Raw genomic sequence first — 19686 nt, 5'->3', positions numbered from 1 at the left:
GTGCTGGGGAACTAGGGCAACATGCCTGCTCTTTACTCTCCTACTGCTCTTTCAAGGCAAGTGACTCCTGGGGAGAACAGCTCAGTAATAATCTCCTTAGCACAGAAACTGCAAATCTGCTCGTCCCTTATTCTAGCCCTGCAAGGCGATAAAGAGAAGGATCCTTATTCTCTCCCTTATGCTGCATGGCTGTGTAACAACCAGACAAAAAGTTTAAGACTGTCTGTGTAACTTGATAACTGGGACCAAATTCCTCCCTTGCCTTCCTTTCTCCCCACCTTTTGAAAATTGATGTTTCTGTGCCTTGACCAGAAGGTGCCATAAAATACACACTGCTATAGTTGGCAGAATAAGAAACCATGTGAATAAAACACACATTACATCACATATTACATTTCTGCATGCTCAATCGCCAATATACCACAAGAAAATGCTTGAAAACATACTTAGCAAGACGGCCCCATTTTAAACTTCCAGCCACTCTCAGACTTTGCACTTTTAAAATGATTCTTGTAGGAGAGACTGCCATTTCAGTGCAAAAGGTAAGTAAATTAGGTCAACCAGCCTTTAAAAGTGTTCATTAATTTAGCTATTCTAAAACATGAACTATGCCAATGGATCCTTTGGGAAATATGCCCAAACTTGCAAGCTTAATTCAGACAGATCCCACTAGAATAGGTAAAATCTTCATAGCTTAATAAGCATGACATTAAAAAAAACATTTCCATTCCACTTTCTAATAGATGGAAGCCTACCTGCGTGCAGTCCCTTGTTAGTATGAAGAGATCTATACACATCCTGATCTTCATTTACTAACAGAGTAATTTGGATGGGGTCATGTTTTATCTCTGTGATACCAAGATCCTTTCCCTCTTTTGCATGCTTCATTTGGACCTTGAAATAGCAATGTTCAATAGGGGTTATTCTCAGACCTTGTTTAAGTGAGTACAATGCCAGTGAATTCAGAGGAGACATATCTATTACTACTGGGTCTGAATTTGAAATGTGATTTCAACCAGGGTTCCAACACTGCATAATTAAACACTAAATAGGCTTCATGAAAAAAAAAAAATCTATGAAGGTTTAGTTCCTATGAGAATTGAATCAAATCAAATTCTAAATTCAGGGAGCCAAAGCACTATGGGTCTGATTTTGTGCCCAGGGACGTTAATAGCAAAGTTCCCACAACCTTCAATGGTGCAGGATCAAGGCTTAAATTCACGGCCACAAGTATCACAGGGTACGAAAATCATCAATCATTGAAGCCAGTGGAGATGTATGCACTTACACCAAGTCTGAATTTGGCTTTGTAAGTACAAAAGATGGTTATTTATTACAGGTGTAGAGCAGTTAATGACTCTTCTTATGAACCAGTTCTTTATATACTGCTGAGGTTCTTCAGGTCATGTCTACGTGAGATGTGAGCCAAATTCTAAAGCAATCATATGTAAGGCAATTTACCAAAAATAAAAAAACACAGCTACAATTAAACTATCTGTTCAAATAATAAAGCTCACTTGATTTCTTCCTCCTCCCCATCATAAATGATTTAAAATATCAGTGTTTCAGACAATGGATCATAATCAGTAAAACAAGTGAAAAAAGGTGTAAATGACACCTCCAAGACTCCTTGAAGCTAAAGAAAATCTCTTTTCTATGATTGGAAAACATTTCTATCCTTCCTGAGTTTTCCAGTTAAAAATATGTCTATATTGCAATCCGACTGCACATAGAGGCATCTTCAGCCAGCTTTGACTGAGCTAGACACTGTGACCTCTCTATTTTTAGCAAGCTTGCTTGTAATGTGGGTACATCTACATGTGCCAACAGCAGAGTGATATACTCAATGGAGACTACAGCTTTCATTCCCAACAGGATTTCATGGCAAGTGGGAAGTTGCCTGGAGAGGGAGAGACTTAATGGAGTGTTTGGTTGTCTTGTTCCTGCCTCCTTTCTGCCCAGCAATGCCCTTTTTGCCACTGTCCCAGTACTATACTGTCAGTGCCACACACATACACACACATCTATAACTGAGATGGCAGCTTCTGTGCACTGTGACAGCCTGATTCCCCCTCCCCCATGCAGGTTTTAATCATCAAAGACTTCTGCTATGCATTATGTCTTTATGAGCGGGGTGTGTGTGTGTGTGTGTGTGTGTGTGTGTGTGTGTGTGTGTGTGAGAGAGAAAGATGGCTAATTTGGCTTAAGTTCCTGCATTGCCTCTGTTGGAGCCAGATCTTCCAGCAGACATTGCCTAATCACTGCAATTATTATTTAAAAAACACTTGTATTTCTTCAATGACAATAGGCATTGTGACAGCATGTTTGCTGGTGCTGAGCACCCACAATTATCATTGACATTTATAGACAGATACTTAAGAGAGTGGAGACACCTAACTCCTATTAATTCAATTGGGGTATGTCTACACAACCACCCTAGTTCGAACTAGGGTGGTAATGTAGGCAACCGGAGTTGCAAATGAAGCTCGGGATTTGAATTTCCCGGGCTTCATTTGCATAAAGCTGGGTGCCACCATTTTTAAATGTCCGCTAGTGCGGACTCCGTGCCGCGCAGCTACACGCGGCACGGACTAGGTAGTTCGGACTAGGTTTCCTAGTCCGAACTACCTAGTCCATGCCGCGTCCACACTAGCGGGCATTTAAAAATGGCGGTGCCCAGCTTTATGCAAATGAAGCCCGGGAAATTCAAATCCCGGGCTTCATTTGCAACTCCGGTTGCCTACATTAACCACCCTAGTTCGAACTAGGGTGGTAGTGTAGACATACCCTTGGCGATAAGTGCCCCAGAACTTTCAAAAATTCCACTGGGCACCTATTTGCATCTTAAATATCTGGCCCTAAGTGATTTCAGGTTTGGCTATAAAACATGTGACTGGTTCATCTCAGCTGACTTGGCTAATGAGACTATAAAACTGCACTGTGGATATCCTGGCTCAGACCGGAGCCCGAGCATATACAAATGTTACAGCCCCTCAGTTGGAGTCAGCGGACACAAGCCAGCTGTGGGTGCTTTATGGCAGGGCAGACAGATCCTTTGGGGCCTAACTGATGTAGGAGTCATTCAGTGGACCATGTGCTCCTAAATCACTCATGTGCTTTTCAAAATGTCAGCCTACATGAAGCACATCCAATTAAAAAAAAGAAGAATTTGAAAGCATTGGGACACTTCATGCCAGGCTTGATAACAGCTTTAGCTATACTTTTCAGCTGTACTTCTTGTCTATCATTCTGCAGAGGCCCAGGTGTTTCATTTTTAATTGGAGCCTTGTCATCATTGTCAAATGCAGCGGTTTTAATACATGAATCACACAGCAGAGTATGAATCTTTTGAAAATACACGTAATTTTTTTAAAATCCTCTGTATTTGGTTACTTGAATTTTTCCCAGTGTTCCACATCCCATAGTCTCTGATGTTAGCTTAGAGCCGCAGCTCGTGGAGTCATGTGAATATCAGAATCTCATTATTCCTTTTACATGAAAGAAAAGTTTTTAAATGCAGCGGACCCTGGTGTAACACACTCCTTGCTGGAAATTTTCTGGGAAGACTAGTGTCGTAAGCAAACCTGCAATTGATCACTAAAAAGAAAGGGCAGGCATGAGCATGCTGTATTGCTCCTTGGCTGCCTGGAGTGAGTATGGTTGGGAAGGAGCCAAACAAACAGATTTTGCTGCAAAATCTGGAGTACATGGAATGAAGCGAATGAACTCGATAGCATGCTAGAATAGGTCCTCAGGCTGAAAACAAATCCCAGTTACTGTTTATTGTGTGTGTGTGTGTGTGCGCGCGCGCGCGCGCTGAGCAATAAACACAGTACTTTCAGAATGGCTTTCCAGCAGGGCACTCTAACGACAAAAAATAGATGAGCTCATCATGTGACAATCCTGTTTTGAAAGGGTCAGAATATGGTACATATTCATCCTCATGAATAAGATGTTCCTGTAGCTCATAGGTTAGATTAGAACAAGTCTTGTTTTCAATAACTGCTTCCAGTCTGTCTTGCATCTTGGGTGTTCGGAGGGGAGGAGGGCAAATAAAGAAGAGTAATAGATAGTTTAAGAGTGTTTTCAGTGAATAGTAAAATTGTCCCTTGCAATTGCTAGCTGGATATAAGATCTGTGAGAAAACCCCATAGAAATCTCTCTGTAAGGGTTGTGGGTGTGTAGCTATGAAAAACATTTCTGTATGTTAATTTATAGCTTGAAATGTGTCAGATTGGTACCACTGACTGAAAACTGACAACCCCTGTCACAGGACAGTGTAGAATTTCAGGTAGAAGTCCAAACTTGTCCTCTCTGCCTTGCCCAAGTGCCAAACATACACAGACACCTTTTAGGATCAGTTTCCATCTTGCTTGCAGTGCTCAGAACACCATGTATGATGATGTTTTTATGATACTGTGAACTCAAAACTTTCCCAAGAACAACCCTTCAAAAAGAGCAACAACTTTTTACTGTTAGTGATTAGGGATGAATTTGAATCAGGTACATAAAGGAGTCACAAGCTCTATCCCATTAGCACTCTCTTTAGCCCCCTGGAGTGAAACATTTTAAGAATAGTTGAGGGGGAGGCACGTGATCTAGCAATGACTTGCTGAGTCTGCCTTAGTCCTTGACAGCATCTTCAAAAGAAGATACATCTATTTGGTTAGAAAGACTTTTGTAGCTTTTTTAGGAGTGCCTACTGAAGTGTGCTTTTATGCTTTTGACATTTCACTTGCTCTCGATTTTTCCCTTCAAACGAGTGCATGGGGTTGATGCCTTGTCACATTAGTCAGTTTGACTTGGATTCCCTTCCTCCTCTTCTTTGAACATGAGTCAGTCATATGGTTAGGGATCTTGGCACTGTCAGAACTATCCTAGCCAAGTAGCCATCATTCCTTTTTTACTCACTGCTGAGGAATATTTTATACACCTGACGATAAATGTTTTTCTTTAGTCTTTTGCATGTAGTATTCTTAGTGAAAATGGTGAAAGGAGATGGCTTATCTCATCCATCCACACACGCGTCTGTGCACACACACAAAAGACGTGCAGCCAGATCCTGGACCCTTTCATATCACACTGATCCAGCAATACCATCTCAAGGCAGCTGGGATCCCCCTGCTTTAAAGGCACCAAGTAGCATAAGGCTGGTGCATCTGTTCCTATATAGCCTGCTTCCCTTCACCCCAAGCATGACAGGGCATCAGGGGAAAGAGTAGGATTACAGTGGGTTCCAGTGACTCATGAAGTAGTCCCTGGAGTACAGCTCTAAGACATGGATTTGAGAGCAGCCCTTACACTGGACTAAGTTACATGGATTGGAGAGTTTCCAAAGAACTCCAAACATCACCTCCTTCTGAAAGCTCCCTTTATGCATGGTGTTAACTGCATCACATTAGGAGCATCGCTTATATCTAGTGTATACTTCAATGTTTTTCTTGTCGAGCCCTCTGGATAATTCATTTTTAATATGTTATAGAGGCCTTACTTATATTTAATTGCAGTATCTGATAAACTAGTTCTGTCTCATGCATCTCATTTAAGCTTCTGTTTCTCTTGTAGTTTGGACCTCACCACAAACATGACTGTGAGGTAGTCTCTAAATGGAGGAAGGTGAATTATTTAGTGCAATAATTTGCTAAGTTTCATCAGGGATATTAAGGCTAGAATGCTATAGGATCAATATCAAGATTTTATCTATGATCATTTTTAACGATAGTTGATGAAGGATTTATCATCTGATATAACCCTTTTCACAGTCTGGTCACTGGCCGGAATGAAAAGAGATCCAAAGTTGTTAACAGAAGAGTATCTATCATGCCTATTCACACGAAGCAGCACACCTTACTCTGCAAATAATCCCTTTTATTTTTATGATCTAACAGTAGTGTATTCAAAACTAGATTATTCAGCATGAAAAAGGGTAGTGACATCCTGGCCTAAACAACTATTGAACAATCAGAGAGCTGCTTGATGGCCTCTGAAAAGAAGTCAAGTCAGTGACCTCAGGCCAATTTCCAATGAAAAAGCATCGAGCACTTGCTGGCCGTGCACCTCTGATTAGTTGAACTAAGCCTCCTGCTTCATACAGATGCATGTAGAGATGTATGTATCAACTGTATATTCAATACTGATACTGGCAGGCATATCCAGAGTATCTCACAGCAAATAAATGATCTTGGTAAGTATATATGCAAGCTGTTTTCAAAAATACTACACTGTTAGCATAGACAAAATATATCTGGAATATGGACTAGAGGGGCAGGTATTTAAGCTATAGAGAACAGACTTTTGGAAACACTAAGTAGATTTTTGGAGTACAACACTACTTCTACAATTCCAATAGAGATTGCTCTGCAACGATATCCTAATGAGGATGCTGCCCTTTTCAGTACTTTTAGGATGTGCAATTTTTTCCTTAAAAAAAAAAAGTTAGCTTGCAGCTTTTATGGACACTTCTTCTTTGGAGACAAAAAAAATCCATATACAATTCTGCTTTATGTATAATGACTACTGTGATATGTATTAAGATTAATTTATCTTTGTTTTTTCTTAAGTGTATTTGATACTTACAAGACAACCACTAACATCTGAAAAATAATGTGGTCCTAAATGCTGACTAACTTAAAAATATTTCAGGTTTTCCCCATATGGACCTCAAGGTAGTAATGAGAGCAGTAGCAATAGATGCACTGCTCCTGCATGGAAAGCAGTAAGGTTCTGCGAAGGTACAGGGATCTGCCGCATGAATCTCAGACAGGGTTAGGGACTTTTAAATAGGCATGCAGGCTGTAAGTGAATGGGCTACAATAATGGAGAAAAGAGTGTTGTAAATATTCCAGTAGAGGCTCTTGTGTTTTTCTGTGTGGGGAGTGAGAGGATGCAGACTTTTACAAATGTGCATGTGGTGTGTGAAGCACTCAAAATCTGAGTGATCAAATCACTTAAAGAAAGAATTTCAGAAAATTAAAGTTATAAAAGCATAAAAGCAAGCTAGAGAAGATGTTTTGCTAAGATCATAATACTGTAGTTAAATAAACCAAAGGCTAGAAAAAGAGGATAGCATGCTATATAGGCAGACCCAGACTAGCTTTAGCACAGAATAACCTCTCTTTGGGAGCAGGTTTAGTCAATGTTAGAATATATAGGAAGAGGATTGGACTCAAAGGTCAAATCCCGATGTTTTACTCATGTGGAGAATTCTAAGCAACTGAGTATGGCAAACAGGTTTTGACACACAGATAATCCCCAACAAATCTCATTATAAAACCCTGTTTTCAGTTGATTATAAACTTGCCATATATCAATGAGACAGCTGTCTAGCCAACATCACTGCCACACTGTATACTTGTCATTCAAGTTGCATTGCTAATTACCCCTAAAGATAAACATATTCACTGCAAATATATAAATGCATCTTCTGGGATAAGTAGCAATGCAATTTGAGGAAGAGGAAAAAGATGAATACCAAACAAAAACAAGGCTGAGTGGCAAATCAGTTGTACCTTCTTACGAACAAGAAGCTGAGGCTGAAATCCAAAAAGGGCAGAAGTATTGTCAGATGAGAGGAAGGAAGGTAAATTGTAGTTAATTAAAGGAACAGTAAATTGGTTGGTAATGCTATTGTTCACAATCAAAAAGAATCTAAAACCTGAAACAGTTGTGCAGTCCAAATGTAACTCTGCAGTACATAAAGTAAATAAGAAAATTGCTTCAGATGTGATAAGCTATTATATATGGGTTAGAGAGGTAATTTAATGTTACATATTTAAAGGGTAGTTATAGAAATAGATTACATTGCCATCTTCTTTTCTTTTGATAGCTTCTAGTGCTTTTATGGTTGAGTTAAAATGCAAAGCAGGTCTTAATTCCACTGTGTGTTTCCCTTTTCTGATTGTCAGCTAATGACTACACTAAGTCTATATTGGTGATATCAAAATTGCAAGAAATTGCAGTACATTAGCTGAATATATTCTGATCATCAGAAAATAAAAGGCGATATCTGGTGCTTAAATTTCACAAGGGGGAAAATGGGAAAATATTGAACCGAGAAATCCAAAATATTCTCTAGTGACTTTCACTAAATGAGTAAATTATACTTGCTAAATCAAGTGCTGAAACTGGAGATTGCTGTTTAAAGGAGCTTTTAAAAAAAGGGAAAAATGGGTTGTTTATTATGCATTCATCAATTCTCTGTGTTCCCAGAAAGCCTGAATGTGTTGTTAGCTTAAAACATTCCTTAGAGGTTAGTATATATTCTAGTCACCACAAATCAGGTGTCAGGCATATCAGAGACATACTAGTCTTCCTTCCCTTCAACTTCCCTCTGATAGCTGCCAAGGTATTCCATTATAATGTTCAATGCCTTGCTCCCCAACACCCTCCCAAAAAACCTGTTACTCTTAAAAAAGCTCTTCCTTGGAAATCTCACCTCAAAGTTCCAGAAAGATCCCTTCATTTGCCAGAGTGTAATCAGGAGAAGACCAAACTGATTTTATTGTCTGGATTCTGAAAATATAGTAGCTGCTTTGTGGGGGCAAGGATGATACAAAGTGACCTGCAAGCTTCTATCGTTGACTATGGAAGGATCAACCTGGGAGCACAGGCAGTCTTTCAGTAGCATAGAATCCACCACAGGTAACCAGTACAGAAGTGATGGGCAAGACATTCCTGCTGCTCTCTGGCTGCTAATGAGAAACAATTAGAAGTAGGGAGAGGGGGCGGGAAGGAGGGAGAGAGGACTAGGCGATAGGAAGAAAATTCCATGATGGATTTTGAAAGCAGAGAAGGCATTTTTTGACAGATTCTGAATTGAATAGCCATGAAGGCAGGTGCTTGTGGGTGGGCAGAAAAGTGGTTTCTCCTCTTTTCATCTTTGAGAAAATATGCACAAGGTAGAGCAGCTTTCACCTGCTCTGATTTGCACTAAGGACTTAGTGCACAACTACCCTAGACTGAAGGCAGAAATTCAGCCTTTGCAGTCCCCTTGCTCTTGAGCAGGGCTGTGTGCTTGTTGGCTGCAGCCAAGGATGTGGGCAATTGACTTTTGCATTTCCTGATTCTTATTAATTTTAAAAGTGCAAAATTACCTAAGCAAGTGTTTGGTTTAATTTAAAAAACCCACACACACTACATGGTTTACATTCCAAGTCTCAACATTGGGGGGTTGCTGTGTGAAAGTGCAGCAAAAAGCATTCATAACAGGAGATCAACGAGGCCTTAAGGGAGTTTACCCATGCGGGAGGGAGGCTGGGCAACACACTGCCCCAGCCTCATGCTTACTTGGAGGACCATGGAAGGGTGCGTTTCGCACCTCCCCTGCGTACAGGCCTGATACCAAGCAACTGATTCAAGACCACCCAAATTTTACTTAGGTCTGCATGAGTTGCTTGGGGACATTTGTATTATGAGCCATCCCTGAACTTCCTGTGCCCAGGTTGATCTTTACTGCCATCCTTACACTCCCCTGATCGCATTCATGCCACAAGGTTAGCACAGCTACCAGCTCAAGCCTCTCCAAAGGAGATGGAATCATTACCTCAACCCTGCTTTCCACTGGTCAGCAGCTACAGACCAAACACAGACGCAGAAAAAGAGTGGTGCAGTGCTCAGGTTCCCCCTGCTTTCTCAGGAGCAACTGGTGGAATAACGCTTGTACAAGGCACAATGCCTCGTCTCTGCCCCTTTGTTCCCTTGGGAGCAGTCATCTCTGCACACTCCCCTCAATGCCTAGTTGTGCCTGAAATGACTAATTAGACTTCTAAGGGCATTTACAAAAGTACTTAAATTTACTTTTTACAATGGAACATAATTGCTAGCATGCTTGGTCGACCATGATCCATCTTGCCCAGTATCTTGGTTCTAACAGTGCCCCCCCCACCCCCACACCAAAGCTTCTGTAAACTCCCTCTGAATTATGGAGTGATCCACCTGTCTTCCACTCCCTGCCTTTGTCAGTAAGAGTTTTAGGGTTTCCCCAAATATGGGGCTGTTTCTCTGAACATCTTGACTAATAGCCATTGATGAACTCTTTTTCAATAACTTGTCCATTTCTTTTTTAAACCCAGTTTTACCTTTTGGCCATAAGAATATCTCATGGCACTGAGTTCCATAGGTTACTTTTTCTACAGTGTACACAACCATTTCCTCTTTTTAGTGTGTGAAAAAGGGTAAATAACACTTCTCTTTTTCCATACTGTTTATCATCTAGGCTATTAAGTCACTTATATGCTTTTGGAAATTTTTACTTTGAAAATATCTACATAGAAGTTGAGCAGTGTCTTTCACACATATCTGTATAGCTAGTGTATAGAATATTGATTTATTCAACACTAATATTGTGGATAAAATGAATGACCCCCACCTGCACTAGTCTTCAAATCCTAGTTTTAAAATATTGAATGTTTTCTGCTATAAATTGCTCATACTTTGCTTTTATCTAAGTATAGTGATGAATAAAGAGGTGAATAATGCTTCTCTTTTATCTCCTTGTTTTACAGGAGGAATATTTGAAACTGTGGAGAATGAACCTGTTAATGTTGAAGAATTAGCTTTCAAGTTTGCAGTCACCAACATTAACAGAAACAGAACACTGATGCCTAATACCACATTAACCTATGACATCCAGAGAATTAACCTTTTTGATAGTTTTGAAGCCTCAAGACGAGGTAATTTTCTTAATATTTTAATCAGCTTCTGTAATGTGTATGTTCTGTACAGTGTATACTTATGCAGTAGCTCAGATATTTGTAGACAAAGTATATCAGGAAAATTCAGTCTACAGCTTCACTGGTAGATATAAGTGTCTTCCAGCTTCAACTTTTATCTTATCTAGCCTTTGATAAGCTACCTACATTCTAGATAAATCCTAATACCACCAAATTGAAGACGGCAGGCCCAGCCCAATTCTTTTTTTAAAAAAATGGATTCACCACAGATTTTCTGAAGACAGTGGAAAGCAGTCTAAAGGAGAACAGAAAGATGTTGTGTTTCTTAATTAAATCACATTGATGTACATAATTCACCCCAAATTAATTCCAAGCTACTACAAAGCAAAGGGTGAATGAAGAGGTCATCCTGCAATGTTAGCGCTTTGAGTAAAAGCAGATGGGTTGCTCTGTTCTAATAATATATAACAACTGAGCTTGAAAAAGTAAGAAATATATATACTCATCCATTTATTTTCCCTGAATGGAAGACAAATGTCTGACATCTCATCTAACATACATGCAGACTAAAAGGCAAAAACTCATTTGGGACTGTCACTTGTTTCCTTAGACACAGCCTAATCATTCACTACTAGAAGACATCCCTAAAGTATGCTAAGAGTCCATAGACTGTAATTTTGTTCCCTAAATTAAGACACTGTCATAAAATTTGATGGAAACAAGCCTAGAAAAAAAAAGCCATAAATCACCAAGGATTCTGAGGATGTACTTTGCAATTCATTCATTAAAACAAAATGGATTACTGTAAAAGCAAATGCAGAAGATATGTTTGCTAAAAGACAAGCTCAGGATTATTGAAATAGATATGTGGACCCACATCATGAAGCTTGTTGGGAACACTGACTTGCTGTCACCTTTCAGATGTTCAAATTATTAGTAATTTGTCTTAGAGCACTCAATGCAATATATTATTCAACTAGAAAAATACCCTGAACTGATTCAAACAAAATAATCCCCCTGTAAGACAGTTCTTTGTAGTTTTTCCTGTTAATTTGCCTTTCAAATATCATTTATTGACTTAAGCATACAACATAGGTCATGATAGGGCTAAATAAAAGTTTAGATTCCATTGAAAGATCCTGCACTGTGGCTATTGAAAACTAAATCTAATCAGAAAATCATAAATATTGTTACACTCATATTCCAAAACACACAAAATAAAATAGAAGTGTTAACTTTCTGTCCTTAAAGTACTTACAGCATCTTTATGATTTGGACATCAATACCCATAATTCTCTGAGGTTATGTCTACACAGCAGCATTATTTTGGGATAATTGACCTTATTCAGAAATAACAAAGACCGTGTCTACACTACAAGCCTTTATTTCCAAATATTGTTGAGCTAGAGGATTTTTACTCCAACTCCTGTAACCATCATTTCACGAGAAGCAAGGGAAGTCAAAGGAAGATTGTTCTTCCTTCGACTTCCTGCTGTGTACACAGTGCTAAAAGCTAAAATAAGCTATTTTGACTTCAGCTATGCAATTGATGTAGATCAAGTTGCATAGCTTAATTCAACTTTTGCCCTGCTGTGTAGACATGCCCAGAGGTGGCTTGCAAATTAACCCTTGGAAAGCCACTGGTGTACACAGTGCTCATTTGTAAACTCAGAAAAGAAAAAGTTGTTGATTTTCTGTCACAATGGACTAGTTCCATAGCTAAATATTAGCAGAGAAGAGCTCAGCTCACTGTAGGTGTTTGGATAATTTAATCATTTCAAGTCATTGCAGGAATTGCAGCATTTCCAACAAAGAATCAGATCACTCAAGGCTACATGGAATAGTTTCACCCTAGTTCATGAGGATAGATATATCTGCAGCTAGATTTCTATCACCTATACAAGAGCCTTGAATTTTGTTGCATTATAAAATGATTAGCCCAAGGACAAGAGGAGAGGTGTAGGGCAAAATGGGGATGGGTTTTTCTAGTTTACTGTTAGAAATAGTTTACATTACGGTGATTGGAATAAAAGGTATCCACTTTGATAAAATTATTCTGGAAATAAAACCTATTTTTTTCTTATGATATCACTGGCCTGGGCCTGCTATTATTAATTTCAGTGGGACCTCTGCTGTTGACCCCACTTGGAACAAGATCAGGTCGAATATGCATTACATTATTTTTAAATTTAAAATTACTTAATCACTAGAAACTGATATTTGTTTGACATTAAAAAAAACAAATATAACAATGTGCAGTGAAACTTCATTTCCCACTTTACTGGTTCATGTCCCTTAGTAGTAAACAGAGAGAAACAGACCCCAGGAATCACAATGCTCTTGCCTCTTTATAAGTCTTTGGCTTGAAATAAACAAACTAACTCATTTTGATAGCAGTTTGTCCATCCTCTAGGGAACCTCTATATTGTCCACTGCAACTAAATGAATCTGTCTATTGTCAATCTGCCATGAAACTTAATTCACATGACATTCATTTGACATATAGGTTGTCAGAATAGCTCTAGGTTTCTCCAGGATAACACCCCACTGAGGGATTTCATTTCAGTCTGATTAAAGGTAATGAAGTGAAACAGTCATCTAATTTTTATTTGCAGTGAGCTGATTCTGCAATACACTCCTAATTAGTTGTGCAATGTAGAGTATCTATAATGCAGGTGCCTTGGGAGCCTGATCAATTCTCAAAAGCATGCCCTTCAACACATGAAATGTACTACCAAACCCAAAATAAAACAAAATGCATCATATTCCCTGGCTTTGCAGCCCATTTACAGCTCTTCCCCTCTCTTTTTCAGCATGTGACCAGCTTGCACTTGGGGTAGCTGCACTGTTTGGACCATCCCACAGTTCCTCAGTCAGTGCAGTGCAGTCTATTTGCAATGCTCTTGAAGTTCCACATATACAGACCCGATGGAAGCACCCTACAGTGGATAACAAAGATGCATTTTATATCAACCTCTACCCAGACTATGCAGCGATCAGCAGGGCCATTTTGGATTTGGTACTCTATTACAACTGGAAAATCGTGACAGTAGTATATGAGGACAGTACAGGTAGGTAAACATTGGGGGCATGATTATATATAAAGATATTTTATTTCATGAAAACTGAATATTTTTAAATATTTGAAAGAGACTGGATTTGCAGTTGATGCTGATTATCAGTCCATTCAGACAATGCTGGCAGCTGTGAGCCACCAGGTTGGCAAAGTCTAAAACCATGCTGCCGTGTAGCAGCCATATTTTAAGCAATACCATTACCCTAACTAATGCAGAAAAAAATTCAGTCACTAAGAATCAGGCTAGCCAAATAGCATCCCCTCTGGTAGCCTACAGAATCATTTAAAACACGTTTCTCAGAAAAAGGCCTTGTTAATGCATCAGTCAGTGACATGATGCCATAGCCTTGCTTGCAGTAAATGTTTGGTTATCATTGTTAGGTATTGTCTAAACCAGGGGTTTTCAAACTCTGGGTTGTAGCTTGTAAGGGAAAGCTGCTAGCTGGCTGAGAGACGCTTTGTTTACCTGCGCCTACGCAGGTACAAGCGATCGCAGCTCTCATTGGCTATGGATTGCTGTTCCTGGCCAATAGGAGCTGTGGGAAGTGGCACTGACTGGGACACATTTCTTCCTGCAGCTCCCATTGACCAGCAATGGTGGTCTGTGGCCAATAGGAGCTGTGATTCCCCTTACCTGCAGAGGAGCAGGTAAACCAAGTGTCTTGCAGCCAGCTAGCAGCTTGTCCTTAACAAGCCACAACCCAGAGTTTGGAAACTCCTTGTCTAAACCACAGCATAGACATGGTCTTGAAGTTTAGGGTTTGTAGCCCACCTGTTGCAGGGAAAAGGTTATATGCAACATATAATTTAGAGTTTATAGAATTGCAAACAGTCAGAGACTCAGAAAAAAAATGAGGAGTAACGTTAGTTCGAACCAAGGGGTTTGATTTGAAATAACATGGCCCAGAGCGCACTTCCTGGTTTGAAACAGCTGAGCGCCGAAACAGCGCAGGGGCGAAATTATGCTAATGAAGCGCGGGATATTTAAATCCCCACGTCATTAGCGATTTCGGTCACCTATATTTGCATCCCTAGTTCAAATTAGGGTGCAAGTGTAGACGTACCGATAGGCTGAAGTTAGTTGAATATAATCCCATTATAAAGTTCTAATTCAGTCAAAAACCTCTAAGTTACACTAAATTGAGAGCTTTGGTTAAGAAAATGCTTCAGGGCAGAATCTACTACCAATACTAGTGATATAAAGGGATAGCTGGTGATGCTAACTGGTAACCAGTTAACCAGCATCGCAGCTAGGCTGGAGCAGCCCTCTACTCGCGGTGTGTTGCAGTGGGTCCAGACTGGCTGGAGCAGCCCTCCACCTATGGCGTGGAATGATATGCCAGACCTGGATAGAGAGGCATGCGGAATGGCTAGGGGCTGCTCCATAGTTAATTGGTTATACATAGGCTACGTCTAGACTGCAAGCCTCTTTCGAAAAAGAGCGTCTAGACTACAATCAGTACTTTTGAAAAAAGCAAGCCACTTTTTCGAAAGAGAGCCCCCAGGCAGACTGGATGTTCTCTTTTGAAAAAGTACAGTTTGCATTATATAGCGCCTTTTTTCGAAAGAGCACTTTCGAAAAAAGGCATTCTTCCTCATAAAATGAGGTTTTCCGCAGTCGAAAAAACTGCTGCGTTCTTTCGATTTACTTTCAAAAGAACGCGGCAGCAGTCTAGACACAGGGGAAGGTTTTTTGAAAAAGGGCCACTTTTTTTCGAAAAAAACCCTGTAGTCTAAACACCCCCCCAGTGTTTAACTAGTTAACATTTTAAATGACAGTTTATATCCCTAACCAATACCCAGGGAAAACTGAATACCTCTCCCTTTCTTTATGGAATTTGTGGAAACTGTGTCTTATAACCACAGCTAGAGGAGGATGGAAGGTTTAGCAACACAAGCCCTGCTACCCCAGGGGCCAAAGTATTAGGATTACAGTTTCAGGGTAGTATTTTTAAAAAGTGCTCTATCTTAGCTTAACTCCAGTATCAATGGCACAGCTATGCTAGGGCTTCATCTTCATTGTCAGAAATGAGCTCTTTAATAGTGGGATTGCTAATGAGGGATGGCTACCACTTTAAAATTGTAATGTGGACAGGGGACTATATTGTGAGGTAAACTAGGTGACATCAGCCATAGGTGGATGTATAGTGTTGACTTCACCTAGTTTACCTCAGTAAAACCACACTGCCTTGTTCCAAATAGGATTGTTACAGTGGGATAATTAAAAAGATTTTTTAAACAGTGAAGACATAGCCTAATATGCATTTTTTAAACTCCCACCATTTATCTGCATACATAGACTCCTCCCCAATGTTGATCACATGACTGATTTTTTCTTCTTTTCCTATTGTCTATTGAGTTTCTATGGAACGATAAGGGGGTTACCGACTTAGTCTGTACAGGATAAATTAAATAAAACAACAAATGGTTTGGTAGCACTTTATGGCTGTGTCTAGACTGACCAGTTTTTCCGGAAAATCAGCTGCTTTTCCAGAAAAACTTGCCAGCTGTCTACACTGGCCACTTGAATTTCCACAAAAACTCTGACTTCCTACTGTAAGAAATCAGTGTTTCTTGCGGAAATACTATTCTGCTCCTGTTCAGGCAAAAGTCCCTTTTGCGCAAAAGGGCCAGTGTAGACAGCTCAGATTTGTTTTCCGCAAAAAAGCCCCGATCGCGAAAATGGTGATCGGGGCTCTTTTGCGGAAAAGCGTGTCTAGATTGGCACGGACGCTTTTCCGCAAAAAGTGCTTTGTGAAAAAGCGTCCAGGCCAATCTAGATGCTCTGTTCCGAAAATGCTTTTAACGGAAAACTTTTCTGTTAAAAGCATTTCCGGAAAATCATGCCAATCTAAACGCAGCCAAAATGTTTTGTTATTCTATAAAGTGTTACCAGACCATTTGTTGGTTTTTTAAATTTATCATGGAAAGATAGTGAGGCTTTGATGCCCCTATATAGGCATTCAACTGGAGTCTAGATAGATCCACTGATACTTGTGTATCCACCCTTATTCTGTACAATCTAAATTATTGACCACAGTCTTTAAATAAGATGTTCAAAACCGAAACTTTCTATTAGAAAATGTATGTCATAAAATATGTCATGAACTCAGAATTCCTGCTAACCACATTTGGAGTTTTAAGAACAATACTTTTATTTTGATTTCCATACCACTGATGTCAGTACAAAGTAGAGATGTAAGAGTGTAGCTGTTTAAACAGGTTACTTATAAGCATGATTTTATCTGTTACCCAAATGGCTACATGCAGCTTCTGGTCCATATCCTGGGGAGCTGCCTGCCACCCTGTGTTGATACATCTGATACATGGCAGATCTCAACATTGCTCGTCCTGTACTTACAGAATTTACCAGATTGGTGGAGGTACACAAAAGGGAAAAACAGACTGGGTTTACTGTAGTGATCATTTTCATTCCCAGTAAGTTTATTCTAGCTCAGCAGCATTTTCACAGGACAGGATGCCAAAATATATTTATGGATAAATTAATGTAAATTTATGTTTCAATCTAGCAATATATTATCCAATTAGCATTAAAAACATTTAAGTGTTGCTTGCTTACATTCCAGAGATGATTAATGTTAAGAGATTTCATCTGCAAAGATATTTACAATGTAAATGAATAATCAATCGAGACATTAAATGGGAGTTGGCAGAGCAAAAACAAGTCAAGTATGATCAATAAAAGATGCTGCCTTTGGATTCTGAGTGGGAATAATATTGCTTGGCTCAGGGGTGGGTGTTAAAATGACTACCACTATAAAAAGAAAAACTTCTTAAACCAGCAGGAAAATAGCAAACCTCATTTCTTTTTAGAAATTAAGTGTACATTAAGAACATTTTTCTTCTTCTATTACATTTGCACTTACTATTGTGCTAGATCAGAGGTAGGCAATAACCAGCTTGCAGGCCATACGCAATTGACCAGAGATAGCCCCAGTTATCTCGTGGACCAGCCCACACCTCTTCCTGCAACTCCCATTGGCCAGGAATGGAGAACTGTGGCCAAAGGGAGCTGCAAGCGGCCATACCTGCAGATGCTCAGGTAAATAAAGCACCTGGCAACCCATCAGCAGTGAACCCTGGCAAACTACACTTATTGCCCACTCTGGTCTGAAGAGCTTATAGCAGAGGTGGGAAGTAATTTTTGGTGGGGGGCCACTCCAAGGTTTTGGTAAGTGGTCTAGGGCCACACTTCTCTGTGGAGGGAGTACAGAGTCTAGGTTGGCAGTTGGCTGCAGAAGGGCACATGAGGTAAGGTATTGGGGTGCAGGAAACGGTGCGGGGTCTGAGAGGGTGTTTGGATGGAGGAGGGGGTTGTGACCTGGGTCAGGGGATTGGGGTGGTAGGGTCAGGGAGGGAGTATGGATGCAGGAGAGGATTCTGGTCTGGGGAAGGGATGTAGGAGGGGCACAGGGTCTCGAAGGGAGTTGTCACCTGGGGTAGGGAGTGCAGAGGGTGTGGATAGTGATCTGGGGGAGGGAGTTGGTTGTAGGAGGGGTTGGGGTGCCAGAAGCAAGCACTGGCTAGGAGGAGTTTACCTAAATATCTCCTGGCCAGCAGGCTGCAGCACCCCCAAGGCAGGCTGAGCTCCTTGCCTGCTGCAGCACCAGCCTGCTTGCAAAAGCAATCTGCTCCTGCCACGCGGCTCTCAGCTTCAGGTGGGGGAAGAGGCTGGCGCTGCCCCAGTCTCTCAGGCCAATTTCTCAGATCCGAAAGGGATCTAGGGGTTATAGTGGACCACAAGCTAAATATGAGTCAGCAGTGTGATGCTGTTGCAAAAAAAGCAAACATGATTCTGGGATGCATTAACAGGTGTGTTGTGAGCAAGACACGAGAAGTCATTAGGCTGGTTAGGCCTCAGTTGGAGTATTGTGTTCAGTTCTGGGCACCGCATTTCAAGAAAGATATGGAGAAATTGGAGAGGGTCCAGAGAAGAGCAACAAGAATGATTAAAGGTCTAGAGAACATGACCTATGAAGGAAGGCTGAAAGAATTGAGTTAAGTTTAGAAAAGAGAAGATTGAGGGGGGACATGATAGCAGTTTTCAGGTATCTAAAAGGGTGTCATAAGGAGGAGGGAGAAAACTTGTTCATCTTGTCCTCTGAGGATAGAACAAGAAGCAATGGGCTTAAACTGCAGCAATGGAGGTTTAGGTTGGACATTAGGAAAAAGTTCCTAACTGTCAGGGTGGTTAAACACTGGAATAAATTGCCCAGGAAGGTTGTGGAATCTCCATCTATGGAAATATTTACGAGTAGGTTAGATAAATGTCTATCAGGGATGGTCTAGACAGTATTTGGTCCTGCCATGAGGGCAGGGGGCTGGACTCAATGACCTCTCCATTCCTAGGACTAGGTCCCTTCCAGTCCTAGTATTCTATGATTCTATGATTAGATGGCTGTTTCCAGCCAATAGGAGCTGAGAGATTGGCTGAGGTCAGTTCTTACTGGCTGGTTGTTTCTGACCAATAGGAGATGAGGATTGGATTGGGGGCAGGGAGATCACACGAAGCCTCCCCCTCCCTACAGAGAAGAGAGCTGCGGGGACTGTGTTCTTGAGCATCTAGGCAGTGTGGTCTGCGGACCAGATCTGGTGGCATGGTGGGCCGGATTCGGCTCCTGGGCCGTATTTTGCCCATCCCTGGCTTATAGTCTTTCAAGTGGAAAAGACAGTGCAAAGGTTGGAGGGGAACACAGGCACAGAGTGATTAACGTCACAATGCAGGTCAGTGACGGACCTGGAAATAAATCCCCGTCTGATTCCCAATCCACTGCCATATTACACTCTCACACAAACCATTTACTTGTCAGAACTCTTCAAATAGTCTTCCATGGAGCTATGCTACTATACACCAGCTAAGGAGCTGGCTTCTACTCTGAAGCACCAATTATGACATGTTTTATATAAAACTAGACCCTT

General features: G+C 40.6%; 1 protein-coding gene and 1 long non-coding RNA gene across 5 annotated transcripts in view; one reads left to right on the top strand and one right to left on the bottom strand.

The window, feature by feature from the left end:
• Positions 1-19686, bottom strand: part of LOC142820917 (uncharacterized) — a 155066-nt gene that overhangs the window by 3688 nt on the left and 131692 nt on the right. Inside the window, exon 3 of one of the 2 annotated variants that reach the window (XR_012897937.1) lies at positions 762-894. The exons of the other annotated variant lie outside the window; for it this stretch is intronic. This is a non-coding gene — a long non-coding RNA (uncharacterized LOC142820917). Of the gene's footprint in view, positions 1-761; positions 895-19686 lie in introns of those variants that run through there. 2 annotated transcript variants of the gene reach the window in all.
• The window catches only part of GRIK1 (glutamate ionotropic receptor kainate type subunit 1), a 206390-nt gene that overhangs the window by 89654 nt on the left and 97050 nt on the right, over positions 1-19686 (top strand). For all 3 annotated transcript variants that reach the window (XR_012897930.1, XM_014575046.3, XM_075910575.1), the window contains exons 2-3: positions 10503-10670; positions 13484-13741. Coding sequence is in view for 2 of the 3 variants with exons in the window: in XM_014575046.3 (XP_014430532.2) it covers positions 10503-10670; positions 13484-13741 (426 nt within the window). In the remaining variant the exon portion in view is untranslated. The remainder of the gene's footprint in view (positions 1-10502; positions 10671-13483; positions 13742-19686) is intronic.

The sequence above is a fragment of the Pelodiscus sinensis genome, chromosome 1, assembly GCF_049634645.1.
Source record: "Pelodiscus sinensis isolate JC-2024 chromosome 1, ASM4963464v1, whole genome shotgun sequence".
NCBI classification, from domain to species: Eukaryota; Metazoa; Chordata; order Testudines; family Trionychidae; genus Pelodiscus; species Pelodiscus sinensis.
The sequence above is the reverse complement of the archived record's forward strand: the minus strand, read 5'-3'. Positions and strand labels throughout refer to the sequence as shown.